Raw genomic sequence first — 23,008 nt, 5'->3', positions numbered from 1 at the left:
AAGGTGTTCTCATCGCGGTCTTACCTCGAGAGAAGGCAAGTTTGTTCGAGTCGCACTTAAGCAGAGGCCACAGGGGCAGGGGCAGGAGCAGGAGGAGTATCCTTCTTCTCTTCCTCCTTAGGAGCCTCAGCAGGGACAACAGGTGCAGTCTCAGCACCAGCGGGAGCGGGAGCTGGTGTCTCGGCGACAGGAGCAGTTGCGGCAGCTGGAGCAGCAGCCGGGGCGGGCTCGGTCTTGGCAGGCTCGGGAGCGGGAGCGGGAGCTTCGGTGGCCGGAGCAGCGTCGGGCTTGGCGGGTTCAGTCGCAGGAGCTTTCGATCATTAGTTCTAGATCATGGATATCGTGTACATTGCGACATACCAGCAACTGGTTCCTCAGTCTTGGCTGGCTCAGCAGCAGCAGCAGCAGCGGGAGCCTCAGGCTTGACCTCAGTTGCGGGCTTGGCCCCCTCCTTGGCAGGTTCGGTGGCAGGGGCTGCGGGTTCAGCTACAGGAGCTGGCTCAGCTGTGGCACACGACAGTCAGTAACGGAGTATTCAATAGATCGTATAGGCAGAAACGTACTGGCAGGAGCAGGAGGAGCGGCCTCAGTCTTGGTAGCCTCGGTGGCAGCTGTGGTATCGGCGGGTTTGGCTTCCTCCTTGTTATCCTTCTTCTTGAAGGCGGCCTTGAGCTTGGCCTTGAGGTTGTCAAGGGCGTGCAGAGCTGTTGATGGGGTTGTTAGAGTAGAATCTAGGGAAGCTGTCGGGTCGTAACGTACGGATTCCAGGCATGGTGTTTGATATAGGGTTTCTGGTGATAAGTGATGGTCAGCTTGATTCTATCGCTTATGCTTCCTTGAGCTGGTGAAGCTACTGGATTTGCTCGTTTGAAGGTGACTGCGACAAGCCAGGAAGATAAAGTCCACGCGAAGCATGAATCGAGAGAAAACGTACCAGATGAAGCTTGGTAAGATGATGCGTGTCTTGTCAAGACAAAGGGTAAAAGGTATCTAGAAGGTGAAGGAAGGTTAAGGATAAGGATAAGAATAGAGGCGGGCAGACGGGAGATGAAACTGCTCAGCCATGACCAGTTCGTAAGTCATGTACTGTACAGGTACAGTATCAGCCAGAGACAGAGGTAGAGCAGAGGCAGCGGTAACGGTAGTGGGTGACATTGGATGCAATCCAACCTAATCTCAACTGAAGCATCCTTGCGCTTCCAAGGATTCCAACTGGAACTGGAACTGGAATCTGAGGCAGCCACTGAAAAACAAGCATTTCCAGGGGTGGTGACAGAGGATCCACCGGATAATTTAGTAGTGATGGACCTCAGTTACGGGGTAGGTAATAACTAATAGGTAACTTGATCTTGATTATCGATAGGTTACCCCTGGTACTTGGAGGAGTGAATACCCAGGGGGGGACATACGTGTAATCCTTATAATCTTGTATTCTTGTTGATTCTGTGTTTTCTCTTGTGGAATTTTATCAGAGGTGAAACTGACACTGTAGGGAATTGTCAAGGGTCCAGAAGAGACATGCCAGGCCTTGTGACCCTGCACGCTAATATTGAAAATGAGACCGCCCTGACGACAGCGTGCATTGATTAGCCGCTGGTCCACTTGTCATTTAGTCAATCATTATCAGTGACAAGTTCCTTTTCCAAGCCGACGAAGTCGTTCCTGCATCTACTGTCGTGATTTACTGTTGATTGTACCTTATTCAACTGTACTTACTGGTACATCTCCTCGAGTCAGCTTCTCAAACTTGGCTGATAAAGTGCTTCAGCCGCTCGTTCTAGACTCGAACGACAAAAAGAGATACGTATCGATATCAAGGGATCCAATCGCATATTTACCCCACCAGACAAGCTTTCTCAATGCTCCGTCGCTGCTTTAGCGCTGTGCTACCCCCAAAATAGGTCAACTCTCTATCAACATTCGAATTATTGCTGCATGTACTGTACATGTCTAATTCTACATGATCATGAGATCGATTCTATGGTGATAATCTCTCTGTTAACCACTCTTCTACAATCTCCTCTCCCTTTTCATCCATCTCCATATTCTCCGACTCTTCCCCAGCATGTTCCATCTTTACCCGTCGACGTGGCTCATTCTCCCATATAGAAACATCCTCATCCCAGAATCCTCTCTCTTTCAGCTCAACCATCTCGATACTTCGTTGCATCATCTCACCCAGTTCACGCGCCTGCAGCTCCAGGCTGTTTCCCCACTGTTTTCCACTAAATGGCCGCCCTGGTCTGTTCGTCGCTGCCGGCACAGGATACGTGTCGTACAGCAGAAGTGTCTCGGGGATCTTGAGCGTCGATTTGCGGGGTGGAAACACCAGTCTTGACATGCGTGGTGTCTTTGTTTTCATGTTGAACTCAGCATTCGGGTTGGTCAGGACTTCGATGGCTGTGGACTCTTCTTCCGACATGTGGTAAGACGAGGGAACTTTTATTCCTGGATTGTGGAAGAAGAGGCTTGGGCTGGCAAAGACATCGAACAGGTCGACTGTTGACTGGAAGAATATCGGTAGGTTCTGCTGAAGGTAGTGAACGTATGTGCCCTCTCGAGGTCTGAAGTAGTTACTTCTGTTATTTGCATGCTTTCCGAGTCGATTTGCTGGGTGGTCCGGGAAAAACATGGTCCAATTGTAGATTCCGTTATATGCCACCAAACCCCGGACTGCAAATGGTTTGTGCGGTCGTGATTCTGTAAGGGCCAGAGATGAGGCGAGACTTGCACCTAAGTGAGAGCCATAGACGTAGATACCACGCCTCTTGAGACCTTCGGGAGCAAGATTTTCAACTATCCATTGATAGGCGAAGAAGGTATCGTGGATTGACGTTGGCCAGACATCGTCAATTGGAACAGTCTCGTTCGACTCGTCGTCGAAAGAGTTCCAGCGATAGTTGATGCTGGCAAGTGGCCTCCCTTGGAGAAATCTAGGTATATGAGGAGACTGATTACCAGTCACGGGTGAAGCTGGGAGTTGTATGAAGAGTGGAGAGTTGGGTTGCTCGGCAATGTTGATGAGGCTATTATGAAGCATTAGTAATGGGTTCGTGAGTATGGGGTGGCAGCTTACTCAATGCTCACATGGCCGGATGAGCCGCATCGTACTTGAACACGCTCATGGCTCTGGATGCTATAGAGTCGCTGCCTTGGTCTGTGGAGAGGATTGATGAGTCGACTACGACGGGCGTGATGAAGGGCTTGGAAATGGAGACATCTTTGCATGCTGCCACAGCATTACCAATCCATATGGTAAGTGATAACGGGGTTTTGTTGCAAACTTCAACATGGAAATTAGTCAATGCAAGTAGAAACATGACTGCTTGTTTGACTTACACGCTCTGCGATAAGTGAAGATGAGAAGATGCGTGGTTTTGAACCTCGATACTTTCGCTGGTAATGCACCAATCCAACTAACGCAAGCTAAGTTTCATCAAGTGAGAATCAAGCTGAAGAACCAATTAAAGAGTAATGTCAGATGTTTTGTTCGACTATAGGCCAACATCTGGAACCCTTGATCAGTGAACGATGCATAAGATGAGGAAGGGCTTGTTTTGGCTGGAGTGGAATTCGAACGTTGCATGATTCTTTAATATCATTGGCCAGACGATACTCACCCCACAAATGACGATCCGGGTATAACATTCATCGTTGGGGAACTCAATTGAATGAACTCACTAACGTTGAGAACAATGATCGAATCGATAAATCTTAGAGAAACACTAAAGCAATCAGATGCCGTCTTTTCCTAGATCCTGCATTAAATATTTGATTTGAGCCGCTGTATCCGCCAAGTTAGATCACCACTAACTCAACCCCCAAGGAAGGATATCCCTTGTCTCTGACAGGCCATGCAAGTCTCGTAAAGTTGGCTTAGCTCATGATCAAAACCCGTTTGTTTCCCTCTAAGATCTGATCTCGCCCCACGTCATTCCAATGGGCATGTGGATATTTATCCCCACGCCAAGAATTCTTCTTTGAAGGTCCTCCTTAAATCGATATGGATCCCTTCTTTTTGCCAAGAAATATATAAGTCTTGACTTACACAAGCAGTAAGCGATTGTCTTACCTAGGATATGCTACCTTAATATCGACTCTATCCTTGATATTGGATCGCCATAGGCTTGAGATATCCTCATGGACGACGGGGATCTCGGAGATAATATCCAACAGGAGACTGACATTATTGAAGAGTCCGTCTCTCATGACAGACGCATAGGAAACGATGATGCTCATCTGGCTCCAAAGTAAGCCTCACTTCGCCTCCATCACGTTATGCTCATCTCTGACTTTTCAGCCGCTGGTGGTTTGCTTCCTCAGCATTCCCCATGATCGCCGGCACCCTCGGCCCAGTTGCTTCAGCCTTCAGTATCTGCGCTCTCGTTCGCCCATGGAGACAACACTACATTCCCAGTGAACCTCTCGATGAAGCAGCTTTTGTCGCTGATCCAGTATGGCTCACCGCCATAAACGCGATCCAGCTCGGCATGGCCATCATATCAAACATCTTCCTCCTCCTAAACATGACACGCCGTGTACGCTTTACTATCGCTCAGCCTCTCACTATCATCGGATGGTATATCTCTGCTATTCTACTCATCGCCCTTCTAGCTACAGTTTCTGGACCGCTTTATGAAGGTTTTGGTTACCCGAGGGATGAGCTCATCTGGTCTCAGGCCTTCTACTACGGCATGTGGGCTGCCATTCTCTACTTTGTCGACGCTTCGCTTATGGTGATAACATTCTATGGAGCTTCGGTTGGCCATTACCAGAACGACTTCAACCTGACACCCAGTCAGCGAACTCTCATGTTACAGACCATCATGTTTCTCTTGTACTTGCTAGTCGGCGCCCTTGTGTTTTCCAACATCGAAAACTGGAACTATCTCGACGCCGTCTACTGGGCAGACGTAACACTATTCACTGTCGGTTTTGGTGATTTCACACCTCAAACAAATCTCGGACGAGCTCTCATGATGCCATACGCTTTAGTCGGTGTCATCAGCCTCGGTTTGGTCATTGGTTCTATCCGCAGTCTTGTTCTCGAGCGCGGTAAACGACAAGTCGATGCCAGAATGGAAGAGAAGAAGCGTCGACGTATCGTCCGAACTATGACCAAGAAAGGTAACGATGAGGTACTCGAGCCAATCCGAGAGCCACGACGGCAAGACTCTATGGTTTCTCAAGGTGCACAGTCAAACAATCAACTACCAACGACAGAATATGAGCGTCGAAAGGCAGAATTCGATCTTATGCGCAAGATTCAAGCTCAAGCATCATCTCGTCGTCGTTGGGTCGCCATGGCTATTTCCACCAGCGTATGGCTTATCCTGTGGCTCTTGGGCTCTTATATCTTTGTCAAGTGCGAAAAAGACTATCAAGGATGGATATACTTTGATGGCTTTTATTTCTGCTTCACCAGTCTCACAACAATCGGATACGGCGATATGACTCCCATTTCCAACGCTGGAAAGTCCTTCTTCGTCTTTTGGTCCCTGCTGGCTTTGCCCACCATGACAGTCCTTATTTCAAACGCTGGAGACACCGTTGTCAAGCTTATTCGTGATGGAACGCTTCGTCTTGGAAATGTCACTATTCTGCCGGGAGAGGACAATTTCAAGAGCGATCTCAAGTACATCATTCATAGATGTACCTTCGGTCTGATGTATGCTAATTATACAGAGCCGCCACCCCTAAACCAGAAAAAGAAACCAGCTTCGAAGGGCCCAAGTAATGATACTTCAGATTCCACGATCAAGAAGGAAAAGGAGAATCTTGACGAATACGCTCGCGGACGACCTAGGCGCTCTGAATCTGGAGAAGATGATGACCCAGCAGATCCGCGACCAGGCCAAAGTCGCAATAATTCAACCTTCACAGCTCGAGTTCGCCGTTCTCTGTCACGCCTCCGAGACGCCCATGAGGAGTTGCCGACAGGATCAAATCTACATTTCCTCCTCATCTCGGAAATCCAAGTTCTAATGAACCATCTCAAATCGTCAAAACCACACAAATACTCCTTTGAGCAGTGGGCATGGTACCTTAAGCTCATTGGCGAAGACGAAAGCAATGCCGAAACACATGGCAAAGCGCAGCCAAACAGTCGGCATCATCATCATCACCACCCTCGTCGCCGAAAAACGAATGAGACTGCTGAAGGTGTTGAAAAGGACGTTGTCCCCGATGATACAACGGCTTGGTCTTGGGTCGGTAATCGGAGTCCGCTTATAGGGAGTCAAGAAGAGACTGAATGGATTCTGGATAGGCTCCTTGAACGACTTCGAGAGTCTTTGTCTGTTGAGGGGAAGAAACAGGTCACGGCTGATGCAAGGAGAGCTCTTGGGGCTGATCGTCGACGGTCGCCGGATGATACATATCATAGGAAGAAAGATGGGAAGAAGGAAGATGTTTGATACCCAAATAGGTTACTAGTCCTTAAATGAATTTGCATACATACGTCAGTACTTGTCCATGAATCGATTAAATAGGACGAATCAAGATTATAATGGGCTTTTCAGGAAGATTCACGTATGGCTCTCATATGCTGCTTCTCAGTGCGATAAATCACCCTGTACAGGACTGGATTATTTGCGATTTCTTTTTTTCTATGCCGATTCTTCTTATCCTTGTGATTCCTAGTTACACTGTTCCAACATTGATCCGATCGATCATCATACAAAGCCATCCGTCGTTCCGTGGCGATATTTGTCCCTCATAACATCATACAACTTCAATGAGCCATCCATTGAATGTCCTCAACTCCTCCGATCATAATACAGCGTGTTGTTACAATGCGGTGTGTCGTCCATGTCTCTTAGTTGTTTCCTCCGAGAACAAGCCGTCTGTTGCGCTTGATCACCTGGTTCAATCCCTTCTCCAACTTCTCAGTCTCTCGTCGAGCCGCCGCAAGGGCGCCCTCTGCATCTTCGACACTCATCAACGGCATGCCGCCGACACCCATGCCGAAGTTCTTTCCACGCTCTTCGCTTGACATTCCAGCCGAGCTGAAGTCCTGCATCGCCCGGGCTCCATCGGGAGGGCTGTATATGCCCACACCGGCGGCAGCGTCGGGACCATAGAAGTAGGGTGCGAGAGAGTTGAGACTCGCAGCAGCCGCGTCCTTGGTAGGGGACGCTCCCTTAGGAAATCCCATGTTCGTTGCACCTAGGTTGAGGCGAGGAAGGACGTACTGGTTGATGTAGCTAAGCGCGTCCTCTCGTTGAAGCTTTCCGATAGGGTCTTGAGATTGGAGCTGGGCAGTGGCGGGGAAGATGTTGGGACGTCCATTGGGAACAGCTCGGCCCTTAATAAGAGAGAATGCTCCACTTCCAGGCTGATGTCTAGGGGCAATGAACGATCCGGGGTTCTCTGCCGTATTGGCAATGGCAGCTTGAAGTTCCAGGAAAGCGTCCTCTTCCTCAGGGGTCAGACCACGAATGCAGTCACCATTGGGGGTAATGAGCATGCGACTGCCATCAACGTGGAATTGCTTTCGGACAGGCTTTCCTGCGCGCAGCGCTGCAAGATCCTCGTCCTGAATTTCTCCACATTTGCAGGAGCAGTCCTTACAATGCTCAGCTTTATTGGCGTTGTTCTTAGCAGCACTGTAGTCGGTGCGAGATGAGCCATTGGCGATGGGCTTGAACAGTTGGAGCTTATCGACACTCGAAGCCCAGAGAGTATTCTTAATCTCAGAAAAAACCGATGCCGGGTCAGGCTGTGATCTTGCAGGTGGCTCTTGAGCGTCAGGGGTAGACTCCTTAGGGGACGCTGGAGGAGGAGGAATCGGTTGAGTCTCGGCCTCCTTTGCTTTGCCCTTGGATTTGATTGTCTTCTTTTGAGAAGTCTTGCTCTTGACAGGCTTCTCTTCTGGCTCTCTTTCGGACTCCTTGACAGGCTCTGGTCGAGATGGTGACTGGGATGGCTCGTCTGCGGGAGCCTCTGGGACAATAGAAGCCTCAGACTGTCCCGTCTTAACAGGCTTTTCCTTCTTCTGCTTCTTCTTTCGTCCTATGATAGGAGCATGCACCTCTGCCTCTGCTATGGGAGCCTCAGCGATCAACTTTGTTTCTTGCTTCAAAACATCCTTGCGTTGCTTTCGCTGTTGACTCTTTGTAGTGGTTCTTACCACAGCAGACCCAATCCTGCTGGGGGGTGGCGAGCTTGCTCGAGAATGGGTCACAGAGGCAGATACTACCGAGGCGTTGTCACTAATCATTTCGCTGGCAGGTGTATCTGGCCTGTAACTACCAGAGACAGCCCTGGAAGTGCCTGAGAACGCAACCGATGCCATGGTCAAGGCAGGAGAAGCAGGAGGAGGTGCCTCGGCCTTGGGGGTTGCAATGACACGCAGTGTCTTTGGTGCTGTCCGTGTGACAGGGGATGCAATTGCGGTTGACGAGGGTGTAGGCAAGGGGGGAAAGGCCGCTGAGGTCTCTGTCGTCGACTTCTCAGTTGTCGCAGATAGTTCACTGGTCTTCACAGCCATATTCTTTGCAACCTGAGTATTGACAGAAATGGGCATCTTCTCAACTGCCTGGGACGATGACGCAGATTTCGCTTCTTGAGCCTTGGTCTCGTGAACCTTGACTTCTTGAGCTTTGGTCTCTTGAACCTTGGCCTCCTCAGCTTTGGCTTCCTGGGCTATGCTCTCTTTGCTGGCTCCGGCCTTGGCCATCATTCTGTCCACAATCTTTTCAGCATGACGTTTGGCTTTTGGCGTAGCCTTGGGTGTAGGCGTAGCGGGTCGACTCTTGTTCTTTGATGTATCCAAAGCCGGAAAGTCCTCATCCTGTAAGATACTTGCCTTCGTAAGCTTCGGTTGCGATTGTGTCGTGATCTCTCGTGAGAGTCCGCTGTCGGCCGCTAGAGATTTAATATTCTTCTTTGCTTCCGAGACAGGGGTCGCTGGCTTTGGTTTTGCAGGCGACTGGTCAGGAGTCAAAGCACCTTGTGAGAGTCCAGAGGGTGGCATTCTAGGCAGCGCTGGCACAATGTTGGTGAGTTTTGCATGATCTTGAGTAGATGGAGGTCTCGATATGTTGGCTGGCAGTCCAGGGGGTAACGACAAGCCCGGGGGCACCGATGTGCGACCTTCCAGACCAATTGGCGGCAGGATGGGATCGTCAGAAACTAACGCGTCGACAGAATTGGTAGCCTCGTCCAGGGATGGGAGCTCATCATCTGAACGGTTGTTAGCACAAGTTCAATCACTCGGTCTGAATGTAAAGCAAAGCACAAAGACTACGCTACGAGAGCAACGCCCCATTTATATACAAGACTTTGGGGACAGGGTCATGCTACGGCGACCACCATCGTCTTCCACGGGGGACAACGAAGAGAACGGGCGATTTGGAGAGAATAGAGGGTATTGCTATTTCTGACCAAGGATACCGCCAAACCTAGGCGGATGAATTCGACATTTGTTAACATACATAGGGGGCTTGTGGAAGACGATGATGGCTTGCCTGACGTGAACCCCATGTGCGGTCATCCATAGACCTGTAAAAGTCGGAGAAAGGAGACTTGAGATATTCTCCCGTCACCCTCCGTTTTCCCCAATAAAACATAGATGACGCCTGATGCAAAGCTGACCTCCCAGAGCAGCATTAATCTCGCAAATGTTGCTGAATCAAGATGCGCTTGAAACTCGTGTCCCCTGAGGAAGATGAAAGGCAACTTTTCTCGCCTTGACCCTGATTTCCGAAGAACGCCCCCTTTGTGCATGAAGAAGAAGAAAAAGCCGATACCGATGAGGTTACCAAACATCACCCTCCCAGTCTGCAACAACTCCAAGAAACATCAAAATTACCACCTTCCATAGCCCGCATTATACATCATGTTGTGACTGTACCCACCTTGACTCTGACCACCAAACAAACCCTGTCCGACTCCGGCGCTGCCTTGAGACTGGTGCTGCATTCGCGCCTGCAAGATACTCGGGTCTGCAAGATCTACTAAGCCACTCCCCCCGGAGGAGGAAGTGTTAGCATGTCTGTGCTTCTTTCCCTTCTTCTTCTGCTTAGAGCCCATGTCTTGATACCCTCCAGGTGTATTACCATAGAGAGGCGGCAGGAGCCCGGAAGAAGGAGCTGGGGTGGAGGTAGAGGATGGTGGGTACTGGTTTGAATAAGAAGGAATCATAAACTCACGCTTTCCTGCATCATGGGACTGGTTATTACCAGCCCGACCGCGGCCGATTAAACTCTGAAGAAGCTCACTCGAATTGTCCTTGGGGGCGCCAAAGCCCTGTCCACCAAACTGACCGAACATGCTGGGAGGAGTGCCGGTTGACTTAAGACCAGGAGGGGGTCCAGGCATGGAGGCACCGTAAAACTGATTGTTGCTCTGCGATTGGAACGTGTTGGGCATCATAGAGGATTGCTGGGCCATAATACGTGGGTTGGCCGCAACCTTGACGTTGGTAGAAGAGCTGGCATTGTCGTTGGCGAAGCTGAATCGAGAGGATTGACGGTTGTGGCCTTGGCCTTGGCTTTGACTCTGATTCTGAAAAGTATTGCTCTGGCTCGTAATGCCAGGAGGGGCATCACCGAATCCGCCCTGGGATCGAAGATACAGCTGCTGCGGCGTCATAGATCGCGAACCAGGGTTCCCCGAGCTCTGGCCAAAGGGTGAAGCACCGGTGAGGGAAGGTCCAAAAAGCCCATCAGTAGAAAGTCGTTGAATAGGAGGCTGAGCACTAGGTCGGCGATCGAAGCCCCGGTTGTCGCTAGAAGTGTCACGATCCTCAGGCTCTCCTCCAAGAGCAAGGCTGCCACCAGTCTCAGGTTCTCCTTCCGATGGCTCACGAACCTCGGGTCGCTCTTCCTGTTCACCACTCAAACGTGAGTCTTCCTCCTCTCGCATAGCCCGGCGCTTCTCGCCACCACGAGGATCGAACATAGGTGGGTACAGGTCTTCGTCAGCGTCGGGAAAGATAGGCATAGGGCAGCTTTGCAATGTCTTATAAATCTCTTTAAGCCATGTATCAGCCGACTCTTGAGGCGGTGCGGGTGATTCAGGTTCTCGGGTCCTAGATGATGAAGGGCCAGCAACTGGCTCCTCCTGCTGAGGCTCTTCTTCCTCCAACTCATCCTCGTCTTCCTCTTCGACCGCTTCTTCTGGAACAGGCTCTGCGGTGACAGGCTGAGCTGTTGAAATAGCAGGGCTAGATGCAGCACCACTAGTAGCAAGACTGCCTCTGCGACTCCGCTGTGGATTGCGTGCCCAGTTGGCTGAGGAAGGTAGAGCTGATCCATCGGCACCATTCTCAGACCCTTCTTTACTAATAGAGCGCGTCATCGGATGTGATACGATGGGAGGCGGCGTTGGATGGGAAATCTGTTGTCGGGAAGCCGACCGCGAACTGCCTCCAGGCAGAGGCCGTTGAGATCCTATGCTGTTCATAGAGGACAGATCCTGCCGTGAGTAACTGTCCTCCTCATCGCCTTGTTCATGCAAGAACATGCAACCGGGGTTGCCGCATTTTTCGTTCTTCAACCAAGCTGAGCAATATTTCGTCGTGCCGTGCTGCGCCTTTAGGACTCGGTCACCATTGTGGGATCCGTGCACAGCTTGGATACACCGCGTCGCTTCTTCTGGGCGTTCGAAGGTCACGTAAATGCCGAGCGACTGATGTTGGCCATCAGAGCTCTTTCGGTTACTAATGGATATCTTTTGTATGTTGCCGTACTGGCCGAAGAACTCGGGCTTTCGTAGCGTCTTGAGAAGTTCGTCCTCTCGAACTGTCGGTGCAAGACCCGTGATGTAGACCAAGTTCTTTTGGACAACGCGCACGCCGATCAGATTCTTGCGGTTCTCCTTTTCGGCTTCGCGTTTCTGTAACTCTTTTTGTCGTTGATCCAGGGCTCGCTTCTTTTGGTTCTTTTGAATATTGGCCCGAAACTCGGCGACTCTTGGGGTTTGGTCAGCACAGCATCATGGCAGGAGAGGGTTCATCATACTCTTCTTGCGTAACAACTTTCCACTGTATGGTTTTTTCGTCGTAAGGTCGTCGGCAAGCGGGGCAAAGGCCGTTCATATTATTCTTGATGTTATTAAAACAAAACTGGCACACCTGTAACCTCGAAGTTAGCAAACGTGGCCGAAAGGTCAGGCTTGGCTAGCAGGATATTGTTCTTGTCATACCTGGTATCCACAAGGACATGGTCTGAAGTTCCTGTCCGAGAGATCAAACTCCTCGATACAGAGGGGGCTATCAAAAGGTCAGCTTTGGGTACCAAACATTACCCAAGGAGAAGTGCACTGCAAGCGCCACTCCCCAGGCGGGTGGTAAAGCATACCAGGTGTCCTCCTCATCTTCTATGAATGAATCTTGTGGCGCCATGGTGAGATGTTGTAATTAAGGTGAAAGGCAAGAAATAGGAAGTTTGAGATGCGATGTGCGGAAATGGAAATGTGAGTACAAGGAGAGGAACGGTGTTTGGTATGCATCGAGGCTGCGGGAAAGTGAAAGATGGAAAATATAGCTAAGCTATTCTCGGTCTAGCTTGGAAGCTCGAATCACGTGTAGGCATCTTCGTCATTGAAGGTCGAGAAAAGACAAGCAAAATAGCGCGATACTTAGTTTTGTGCGGTAAAACCACTTGTGGAAAGGTATAGCATTATTGTCGGCTCAAGTACGGGAAATCTCATTCACGCTTCTGCCGCTAAGATTCTCGAGCCAATGCTTGCGGCATCATTACCAACACCGTAAGGTATTTCGTCTCGACGACATCTTGCATCGCCAATTGGCCTCGAATCGTCACATAACCGGCCATGGCGACCAACATTTCTCGAAGCAGGGCATTGGCCTCAGCTCTACGACCCGCGAAGCCCTCTGTCCAGCTCCGTAACGACCAAGCAATCCGTTGCTTGTCCAGCACTGCCCGTCAATATGTCGCAATGCCCAAGGAGTCTCCCAACCTGCGAAAGGCCCCTCGAGATCACCCCAGCGTTCTGAAGGCCCCGATCGTCAACCCTGCCGACAAATATCAGAGCAAGTCCGACAACATGCACCGCTATGGTGCCTGGTTGATGGGTACTCTGCCCAAGTACATCCAGGAGTTCTCCGTCTGGAAGGACGAACTCACCATCTATATCTCCCCCTCGGGCGTTTACCCTGTCTTCAGCTTCTTGAAGTGTTAGTAACGCGTCAATTGGCTACAAGGCAATTGCTAAAACATGACAGACAACACTGCCGCTGAGTTCACCCAGGTTAGCACGATCACTGCTGCCGATTACCCCACGCGCGAGAACCGTTTCGAAATCGTCTACAACCTCCTTTCGGTCCGTCACAACTCTCGAATCCGTGTTAAGACCTATGCCGATGAGGCTTCTCCCGTCCCCAGTATTACCGGACTTTTTGATGGTGCCAACTGGTACGAGCGAGAGGTGTACGACCTTTTCGGTGTCTTCTTTGCCGGTCACCCCGACCTCCGACGAATCATGACCGATTATGGTTTCGAGGGTCACCCTCTGCGAAAGGACTTTCCCCTGACTGGTTACACTGAGATCCGATACGATGAGGAGAAGAAGCGTATCGTCACCGAGCCTTTGGAACTCACCCAGGCCTTCCGTAACTTTGAGGGTGGTTCCAGTGCCTGGGAGCCCGTTGGAGCCGGACAGGACCGCACACCCGAGTCTTTCAAGCTGCCAACGCCTAAGCCTGAGGAGAAGAAGGAGGAGCCGAAGAAATAAAAGGGTCCATGTTCACCCCAAGCTGTAAAAGATCCAATGTCATTTGTTAGAAATATCACCTGGTTTTAGCATCCATCCAATCCAATCCGTATATCCGCCCATCTATTTTGGTGGTGCTGTCGTCATCCATAGTGTCATATCAGATACGCACGCAAGGCGCTAACTTAAAAGCATCGCCCAACGTGTGGAAATGGGTGGTGCACACCGCTGGCCGATAACTGACAATGCCGAGGAATGCGCCTGTTGATAGCGTTACATGTGGTCCGGGAACCCGTCACGTCCCCTGGGTGCGGGCAAGGAACTGATTGGCACTACTTTAGGAAGCGAAGCTGACAATCTTAGACTGATTTGCCATTGCGCTCTCCGAGGAAGCACAACATGTCAGCTTTCATCATATTATATGCGGCTCCTCGATAGATTCGTATTCTAGCCTACCCCTCCCCATAAAAAGTATAACAAAGTATAATTTATATACCTAGACCTCTCCCCCCTGCTCAATTAACTTCCTTCTTCCATATTCATTCTTCATACCACTATTAATCTTCAATTCATCATTGTTTCCGAGCCATCTACACAATCAATCTGAAACACATCATCTACTTCACTCCTTCAACCAATCATGTCCAGTCCAACCAATAGTGCAACCAGCAGCCCTATCAAATCGAGAAGAACGTCTTCTACTGCATCAAATGAGAGCACTCTAAGCCATCACGAGTTGGAGTACATGTCTCTCCGCGACGAAAACCTCAGCTACGAAGATGATGTTGATTTCCACATCTTCATTGACGCCATGGACCGGGTCGAATCGCTTGTCACAGAAAGAGTTCCCCGAAGAGGACGAAAAGAGTCAATAGGCCGTCTGTTCAACGGACTCAACAACAAGCTACGCCGAGACAGTACATCAGGGCCGGCAGCAGTACTAGAATGAACTTAACGCCAAGGTTCTATCAATGATGTCGTCTTCTCGCTACCCCTTACAGCCAAGCCATCAGGATTTGAGCTTGGACCATGGTTCGATCTTACACCCGAAAAAGAGATTGTCTATGTGTACGATGAGTTATTGGGACCGCAATTGGAAAGGGTGTTCTTCATTTACGGGCAATGAGATTTTCTTCTTCTTCTTCTTCTTCTTCTTCTTCTCACCTGGTCATTCACAGGATGTACAATATTACCCAGCCGTGCCGTTCGTTAGACTCGGCCGATAGTCTACAAGCCGCAACTTTATTATATCAACGCGCAATGCAACATTCCTTAAGATGCCGAAAATGTCTCACCTTGGAAATATATCGACTTCTTTATGCTTTTCTAGACTTGCTTTTTTCCAGCTGAGCAAAAAAGCGAGGACGTTCATGACGAATTCTTGGAACAGTTTTGCCTCCATCAACGCCATTTGCCACCAAGGGGTAAGGAGTAAGGAGCAAAAATGTTGGGATTGGACGGACAACAAGGGACGTACAGCCGTGTATTTATCCTTTCATCACTATCTATTATCCTGGTGTTGATAACTTGTCTCCATGTACGGGGTAGCCAACAACCATATCGTATGACAGGTAACGTATATGCTAAGGTTGTTCCTGTTGGCCGTTTCTGGCTGATAGCCACAACGGTGGAGCGTTGTAAAATAAACTTCGACCATAGGTTGTAAACTCTTGGATGGTTGAGTTTATTACTATGGGGTATGAACTTACTGACTCAGAGTGCGATAGTTCTTCCCATCGGCATTCTGACAACCCCTGTTTCTTCAACTGGCCGGTTTAGGAAATCGTCACAGTCTGACTGCCGAACCAATAGCAATAGAAAGATGACTGTTGTTCGCCTCAAGGCTCAATACATGAGGATCAAGTTGTGTATTGGGTAATCGTTCATAAAAAGAATAGAACTCAGGTCCGGTCAGAAGGCATTCGTCAGTGTATACAGATAGATGAAGCTGTCGTCTCTTTGCTCTGTGGAGCTCATATAAGCGCCGTCCCCTGATCACCACTGCAGATGGTTACCTGTAAGCGCGTATCTGATCATATGTAGGGTCCATCCTGATTTGTCTACTGACCAGTAATGGCATGGTTCGCAATGTCATCAATGGCTAAGCATATTCTAATCCTCCTGAGTTCTTTACTCGATCATCATAATCACTATGCGAGTATCGTTCTGTAAATGGTTTCATTAACAAGCCACTTGTTCATATAATCAAGAATTTTTTTTTGGCATTTAAAGTATATTGCAATATGTCAATTCTTATATTGTGATGCTTTCCATGCTGTGTCTTTTATTCTATAGTCCCGAGTTGGCATGCCCTGCAATGACTTGGAGATGTCTAAGTTGGTGTCAACCTTGGCAAAAGGACGATCGAAGTTAGGCAAGTTCTAGTTTCATGCTAGCTATCTCCATCTCACTTATACCCCTCTAGATACCCGATGGCAAAACTCAAAGCTCCGAGGCTTTGACGCAGAGCCTTGTTTCTCCTCCAACTTCGCATCTGGAAAAGTCCAACGATCCAGAACCTTCTAACAGGTCTGTTATACTGACATTTCGCCATTTCTTGGTCATCTCGCTTTATTCCATCTACCGTCTGTCGCCACCACTTTTGTGCTGGTAACTCTTTATAGTGCCCATCTTCACTGGAAGTACCCAGATGGAGGACAACCCAGTTACCTACAATTTGCAGACAATGCCCATGACACTAATTCTGATATCCCTGACTGATATTTTGATGCATTGGATAGGCTACTGTCTCTTGCTAAGTAAGTACGGTGTTCCCCTAGATTTCGTTTCGTCATCTTTCACCCTCGGTTCTCCTGTTCAGTACTCCTTCAGCTGGGAACTCTGGGCTACACTGCTAAAGCCAGGGGTAAAGATAAAGCATGCAAAGCGAGGTACACAGGTCACGGGCGTACTGGCCATCATAACGACAAGCCTCTCTGTGGCAAGTGTACCTCTCTCTGCTATTGAAATGGTCCCTCGGAACGGATGGTGGCAAGTTCAGACGCCCCGGGGGAAATCCAGCAGCAGCATGAATGACCAGTTGAGACGACTTCAGCCGATTACCGACAACCCACCAACACGAGAATTGCCAAGCAGCATACGACAGATCACCAACACCTCAGTCTCTTCAGCTGTACCAGATTCATGTCTCACTTGCTATGGATGTTCCTGATATTGTTCAGTTTGCGGTCGCTACAAACCCTACGACTGGTGTAAGTGCTACAATAAACACCTGCTCACGAGCTCTCTGAAGGAGACTTTAAAAATTCCCTCATCAGAATATCAGTGGAAGCTAATGAATGCAGCAACCTATTGTGGCTGCAGAGTGTTAGGCCAACAGGACCATGAACAACGCTACTTCATTCTTTTATGATCCTAGCATTGCAAAGAATAATATGTCTCTGAACTCAGACGAATATAATGAACTTGAATGCTCCCTTGGGAATTCTCAAAAGGGGAAGGGCGAGTGTCCTGATGTCGAGTATCACATCTTAGGTTCTTCAGACACTCCGGGTTTCCTCTCCCATACGGCAATTATGTTTCTCTATGGCAAATTAGAACCCGACGTTTCAGGGGACGCAGAGCTACAATCTACTCTTAATCTAATACAGTTTCAATCGGTAGAAGCGGATTTGGGCTGAAGAGGGCAAATCTCTCGTACAAACCCATCTCAATTCTCCCTTATTCGACACAAAGGCTCAATTTGGTGACCAGGATAGATCTGGGCGTCCCATCAACATGACTAGAATTTAGCTCACCGTGAAAAGTTGACACAGAGATTCGGAGAATTGGCCGTGAGCCTCGCCAGCAAACTCGTCATACCAGGAGACCATTGACTTCTGCACTGCAGATGAACTAGCAAGAGAAGCCTCTTACGATTTAGACTGTCTTCCCATTATTCTGGCTACATATGTGACTGATTTTCTCTCGCAGACAGGAAATATTGTCATATTTGATGAGAACCATGGTCGAAGAACAGACAACCCACCACCAACATCAAGGGATATCCTATTTCATCAAACATACTTTATTGGCGGGTATGATTACGGTTGGCACAGCAGCCGTACGATTCCTTTAGCCTCCTCGGTTCTATTATTCCATGTTATTATCAATTGTCCATGTGGTGGTTCTCTCATCGCGCCACCTCTGGCAATGTGGGATAGTTTTGGATAGATGATAGTATTGGCTCTGCGTTTCAAGAACTACAGATGATCTCGGGAGCGTCGGTGGAGGTGTACATAGATCTCAAACATGGAGCACTTCTGTATCAGCCAGGTAGGTTGATGACAAGGCACATTTGGAGATGGTGCTTCAGGGCAGGATTGGAAGCACTTCACACTCTCAGGAACTGGAGAGGGAGGTCAGTCATGAAGGACTACGTACAGGTCTTTCTCGTAGAAACCCTTGTGTAAAATATCATTAAACAGTACGGCGGGCATAGTTTTGACAGGACAAACAGCTTCGCATTACATTTAACCATGCTTAAGGACTCTTCCAACGTCATATGCTAGCAGTTCTATCTCTATTAGATCATATCCTACAGCTTCATACCTCATGCTGTTCCTGGTCGCTATTGACTGTACCATCAACAGCAGTTCAGGACATATGTGTCCAGCACCTTGAGTAATAATCTCCCAAGGAAAACGAGCTATTTTCTCCTCCCATGCCAGACAGTCCGTCGCTTCTTCAAAGATAAACGCTCATCCCAGTGCTCCAACGACAAAAAACTCCACCAAACATTATTGCAAAGACTGGCAGCGCAGGGAAAAACAGGAAGACCAAGAAAGGCTCACGCAAGATTGTCTCCACGCCAGTCTCGTGGCCATTCTTCTTTCACAAAGGAGAAAAGGAAATTGGAAGTGTATGTTAGCAAGCCTGTTACGCCCTCGTGCGCTCGTCTTCCGGAACTCCGCCATATGCTAGGGCTGATTGAAAACGCTGCACGCTGTCTGAGGCACTTGCCCCGGCAGCTAATGATAGTTGGTGGTGATAAAAAACATTAACATATATAACGATCAACTCTGCGAATGAGCTTTGCACAACTACTCGGGCTGTTACCACATATCCTCTCGCCCATCTTGCCGACGATCGTTCCCAGTGTCATGGTACTGGTGGTAGTATTCCTTGGATCCCGGTCCGTACCCTTCTGGATCATCGTAGCCATAGTCTTGGTGGTGATCTGTGCCGTGCTCATCCTCATAAATCTGAGCATCGTCAACATAATCAACCTCTCCGTTGCCAGACTCGCCGTATTGTACCGCGGCCTGTGGTTGGAATTAGCAAGATTGTTTATATAATTATTTGTGTATCGCTTACCCGGTGATAATCGAAGTCGTATTGATCCATGGCTTCCTGGGCATCTTGCTCTTCCTGCATCTGCTGTTGAGCCAGGTATTCCTGCTCCTGTTGCTTTCGACGAGCTTCCTCCTCCAAGCGCTTCTGTTGCGGCGAAATGGGTACGTTCATCTGAGGATGCATCGCCTGAACTATAGCCAGGTAACTGTACATGAAGTTGCTCAGTAGAACTTGGCTGAGCAAGGGTCGACGCGGGTTGGCCAACTTGATATGAGCCATTCGATATATCGCTCTCTCCTCGAGTAGAGGAAACCTTGTCCAGTGATAATCCACATCAGGGACTAGGGGCTTATATACTGGCTCCTCGGGAACCTTGAGGTGTTGGGTCTTCTTCGCATTTCGCTCTTTCTCCTCCTTCTTCTTGCTTCCACCAAAGATGGACGAGAAGATACTACCATCCTTGTCCCTCTTGGAATCACTCTTGCGGTGACTCTCCTTCTTTCGTTCTTCCTGCAATTTGCTTTCCACGTTGTCACGGTCAAGAACAAGGCTCTCACGGCCCTTGGGTGCGTTCTTGTCAATTGATGTTTGAATGACATCCAATCGTACGTTGTCCTGAACTCTTTCGCCGAGTGATTTGGTCTTGGACTTCTTGCTCTCTTCTTTCTTCTTTTCTTTGTCATCACTTGTACTCTTGAACCATTTCCAGGCACTTCCGGAAGACTTGGTCGAGCTTGAATCGTCATCCCGATCCTTCTTCGATTTCTTTTCGGATTTTCGCTCATCCTGGTTCAGTGTTGGTATGAAAGTGAGGCTATCAGTTCGCGATGAGCCACTTCCAGGAAGTAGTGAAGGGTTTGCCGCAAGATTATCGTTCAAGGATTGGCTTTGGGGATATGATGATCGGGAGGTATATTGCTGTTGTGCAGGCTGAGACGCAGGCTGTCGACCAATGCTTCGTCGACTTGAGCGGCTAGGTTCTTCCTCTATCACGGGTTCGGGTTCCGACATTCTCTGAGAAATAGGGTGAGTCTTTGCGTTTTGAGACGATGACCGTTTTGGAAACTTCTGTTCATGCTGATCGTGAGCGTCTTGGTGAATTGAGGTCTCAATCGTTGGAAGACTCGGTGAAGGTCGGATGGGTAGCTGGTCTTGAAATGTCTCTGCACGTTTAAGCTCGCTATTATTGGTCCCTTGCCTTGTTTCATCATAAGAATCGAAATCTTCCACTGACTCCTGGGAGAACTTATGTGATCGTTTGACTGTGCGATTTTGTTGTGAGTAGTTGTCTGCTACAGGCTCCGACTGGACTCGCGTAAGACCGTGACCGGGTGGTGCTTCCAGAGGAGCGAAATTCGAATCCTCACTGGGTTGTTGCCTATGCCCAGACCGTCGAGCCAGAGGTCCAGTCCGTAGACTGCCGCCCTTGCGATATGTTGTTCGAGTTGACCTCCGTAGTCCCATACCTGGGGCAGCAGGCAAAATTGGCATATCGTCTGCATTGCTCTCGGGTCCAGAGGGTGCCACTTGAGATTCTTGAGCAAATTTCTGCACGGCTTTCGTGGGATCTTTCACGAGTTCTTCCAGACTGAGTTCATGACTGTGGCCCCGTGAGCGTTTTCGATCTAATCGATCAGCACCATCGACATAACCGAGAGCACCGCCATCTCCTGAATTGTCTATTTGTCGTGACAGCATGGACTTTTTCCTTCTTAATCCCCCAGCTCCCGAGTCGCCTTCGTTGGTATCGGTATCGGCGGACAGAAAAGAGTCTCCGGACCTTCGTCTTATCGAATGAACCCTGTTTTCGAGGAACGACTTAAACTCGCCGGGAGCCAACTCTGGATGCACTCTCGCAGGTACCCAAAGTAGTCTTGAAGGGTCGTTCTCATCGTCGTCACCGCTTGGTGCTATAGTCGGCATAGCCATTAAAGACATGGGTGGCATATCAGGATCCTTGTTGTTTCCAACATCCATAGACAGCCGCCTGAGGGCCTGTAAATTACTCAACTCCTGAGCGATGTCATTTGGATTATCAATGTTCGTGAGAGAAAATTGCGAGTCGGCTTGAACATCACGAAGTGAAAGCGTGGGAGATAACGGCGATTTCGGTCCTTGTTCGAATGAGTTACTTCGCTGGCCTTGTGAAAGCGGTTGAGGCCGTTTGGTCGGGTCGCCATTAACAGGCGATGTCTCGCCGGCGGACGATTCGGAATCGGTTCGCTTAAGACCTCTTCGTGTGTCTACGGACAGAAATCGATCATCTGGAGGTGGTCGAGGGAGCGATTCTTGGTAAGGTGTCGGGCCGCCTATAAAGCTCAGTGGACGATTTACACTCAACGGCCGACCACCTTCTGATCCTGAATCGTCCTCATCGCCATACAGAGTACCAATAGCCTCGGTAACATGATGGCTTGGATCGGAAATCGAAAGCTGACTGGAATGGCCGCGTCTGCTAGCAAAACTGCCGCCAACATCGCCGCGGGGTCGAGATGATGTCTATACAGACAACAAACTAGGATCAGCATGGGTGGCGACAACTTGAGAGAGCCGGGACAAAATAAACAAAAGAGCGCAATTTCACCAACTGCCAATAATTGCGTGTTCCATATAGAGAAATAAACATTCGGTGAATGCAAATATTGACGTACCATCATCGACGGCTGGGTGGGCCTCAACGGAGGCTTGCACGCCCACGATTGCCTGTGTGCGGTATCCCGGCTTGTCTATTAAAACGATGCTGAATGTCGAATCTACGTTATCATGGGCCTTAGTGCACCACGGTACTAGCGGCGCAAAGTAATGGAACGTCTGTGGCTCGAAAGAATGAGAGGTTTGGTCACCTCCTGGGACGGCGTTCTCGTCAAGTCTGTTGTCGCATGGGGAGGATGTGAGGACGAGCCGCTGATCTGTATGTCGTCCGTCAAGGGTTCCTAGTGTCCAGTATCGTATCTTGGTGGGGGCGATATCGTCTATTTGAGTCGTTTCGGGTGATGTGATCGTAGAGGAACTGGTAGGAGGCTGTGGCTGTTTCTTTGAAATAGACAAAGACTCAAATCAAGGGAGACAGAAAGAAGAGGTTCGTCCAAGGCCCAAGGCGAGATACAAGTTGGGTAGCCCTGGTAAGGGTAGGTACATGCAATCAAAGGGTGACGGTACTTAGACCGGGGCATGAGACGTGTCAAGGTAGGTCACGTGGTGGAGGCGCTTACAGCGGGTCATCAGGCGCTATTCCACTGTATCACAGCGCTATCTTGCACTAAAGTTGGCGCCCGTCGGGGTGGTTCAGTGCCGCAGGCCCATGTGAGTTGATGGATTAGAATTGGACATCTATCCATGGAGACTATGACTCTAGGCGGATAGTGTCTTGAGAATATACTAAGGATAAACATATAACATGACTTTCTGTCAGATATCCGCATAGGATAGACAGTTGTGCATGATTAATAAATCATGTGTCAGGTACCGAAGTTGCCTAGTCATTATGGATGCGGTCATGAAGCCTTGCTTTGAGTTTCTAACTCGCTGAACGTCTGTGCTGGGCTGGTCAATGTCCCTTCAATCCCTCGAATCAAAACCAGGAGTAAAGAGCCCTGAAAAAGGGTCCATCCTTGCTTGCCCAGAATGAAACCGACAGACAAGCTCATTTTCTTCTTGGCCATGTTAATAAAGGGTTTCTCATGTCCGAAAGGACGGTATTGTCACGTCTGCGGTGCGCATGGCAACCTACTTGCTGTGATGGATGGTGAATATCACATAACGTAGCGGCTAATATCATTGAGGGGGTGCCATGGTAACAGGACCAAATAATCGCGGTCGTTTTGACCCGTGAGGAATATCTCTTATGGCATGGCTGTATGCTCCAGACAACACGAACAACACTTCATTCAACACATACCAAATGACAAAGTTGAGTCCTGGTTTAGGTCAGTTTTCACGTAATGAATGAGCTTCTAGCGTGAGCTATAATTATCCATCACTGAAACAGGTCGCACATGCGCGTTGACCTTCATGGCTTCTGCATTATCTAGAG

At 49.1% G+C, this 23,008-nt stretch overlaps 7 protein-coding genes across 7 annotated transcripts; 3 read left to right on the top strand and 4 right to left on the bottom strand.

Annotated features, from left to right (window-relative positions):
• Positions 1 to 56: 56 nt before the first annotated feature.
• On the bottom strand, positions 57 to 772 carry BKA55DRAFT_686693 (uncharacterized protein; the record flags this gene model as incomplete). Its single annotated transcript, XM_046198964.1, has 4 exons — positions 57 to 310; positions 361 to 504; positions 564 to 704; positions 760 to 772. The coding sequence occupies 4 exons, from the start codon at positions 770 to 772 to the stop codon at positions 57 to 59; spliced, it is 552 nt and encodes a 183-aa protein (XP_046052991.1).
• A 1,206-nt stretch (positions 773 to 1,978) lies between these two features.
• On the bottom strand, positions 1,979 to 3,125 carry BKA55DRAFT_591321 (uncharacterized protein; the record flags this gene model as incomplete). Its single annotated transcript, XM_046195224.1, has 2 exons — positions 1,979 to 3,026; positions 3,088 to 3,125. The coding sequence occupies 2 exons, from the start codon at positions 3,123 to 3,125 to the stop codon at positions 1,979 to 1,981; spliced, it is 1,086 nt and encodes a 361-aa protein (XP_046052990.1).
• A 1,015-nt stretch (positions 3,126 to 4,140) lies between these two features.
• BKA55DRAFT_591320 (uncharacterized protein) lies at positions 4,141 to 6,416 on the top strand (the record flags this gene model as incomplete). Its single annotated transcript, XM_046195223.1, has 2 exons — positions 4,141 to 4,250; positions 4,301 to 6,416. 2 exons carry the CDS (start codon positions 4,141 to 4,143, stop codon positions 6,414 to 6,416), a joined length of 2,226 nt encoding a protein of 741 aa, XP_046052989.1.
• A 401-nt stretch (positions 6,417 to 6,817) lies between these two features.
• BKA55DRAFT_591319 (uncharacterized protein) lies at positions 6,818 to 12,349 on the bottom strand (the record flags this gene model as incomplete). Its single annotated transcript, XM_046195222.1, has 6 exons — positions 6,818 to 9,186; positions 9,482 to 9,592; positions 9,861 to 11,915; positions 11,967 to 11,982; positions 12,151 to 12,217; positions 12,306 to 12,349. 6 exons carry the CDS (start codon positions 12,347 to 12,349, stop codon positions 6,818 to 6,820), a joined length of 4,662 nt encoding a protein of 1,553 aa, XP_046052988.1.
• Positions 12,350 to 12,780: 431 nt separating this feature from the next.
• On the top strand, positions 12,781 to 13,701 carry BKA55DRAFT_591318 (uncharacterized protein; the record flags this gene model as incomplete). Its single annotated transcript, XM_046195221.1, has 2 exons — positions 12,781 to 13,144; positions 13,193 to 13,701. The coding sequence occupies 2 exons, from the start codon at positions 12,781 to 12,783 to the stop codon at positions 13,699 to 13,701; spliced, it is 873 nt and encodes a 290-aa protein (XP_046052987.1).
• A 524-nt stretch (positions 13,702 to 14,225) lies between these two features.
• BKA55DRAFT_275127 (uncharacterized protein) lies at positions 14,226 to 14,876 on the top strand. The gene has a single exon (XM_046185487.1). It carries the CDS (start codon positions 14,321 to 14,323, stop codon positions 14,627 to 14,629), a length of 309 nt encoding a protein of 102 aa, XP_046052986.1. The 5' UTR covers positions 14,226 to 14,320; the 3' UTR covers positions 14,630 to 14,876.
• A 3,537-nt stretch (positions 14,877 to 18,413) lies between these two features.
• BKA55DRAFT_275022 (uncharacterized protein) lies at positions 18,414 to 21,789 on the bottom strand. Its single transcript, XM_046185486.1, has 3 exons — positions 21,627 to 21,789; positions 18,997 to 21,474; positions 18,414 to 18,944 (listed from the first exon to the last, which is right to left on the bottom strand). Exons 1-3 carry the CDS (start codon positions 21,630 to 21,632, stop codon positions 18,735 to 18,737), a joined length of 2,694 nt encoding a protein of 897 aa, XP_046052985.1. The 5' UTR covers positions 21,633 to 21,789; the 3' UTR covers positions 18,414 to 18,734.
• Positions 21,790 to 23,008: the final 1,219 nt, after the last annotated feature.

Source organism: Fusarium redolens, assembly GCF_020744475.1.
Source record: "Fusarium redolens strain MPI-CAGE-AT-0023 chromosome Unknown BKA55scaffold_4, whole genome shotgun sequence".
Classification (NCBI taxonomy): Eukaryota; Fungi; Ascomycota; class Sordariomycetes; order Hypocreales; family Nectriaceae; genus Fusarium; species Fusarium redolens.
This window is presented reverse-complemented; position numbering and strand designations above follow the sequence as displayed.

What these genes read in the sequence shown, in the direction of transcription:
- BKA55DRAFT_275127 (XM_046185487.1), top strand. Translation starts at nt 14,321, where the DNA reads ATGTCCAGTCCAACCAATAGTGCAACCAGCAGCCCTATCAAATCGAGA.
- BKA55DRAFT_275022 (XM_046185486.1), bottom strand. An exon ending in ACGACTTCGATTATCACCGG is followed by an intron (nt 18,945 to 18,996) that starts GTAAGCGATACA and finishes TTCCAACCACAG; the next exon opens with GCCGCGGTACAATACGGCGA.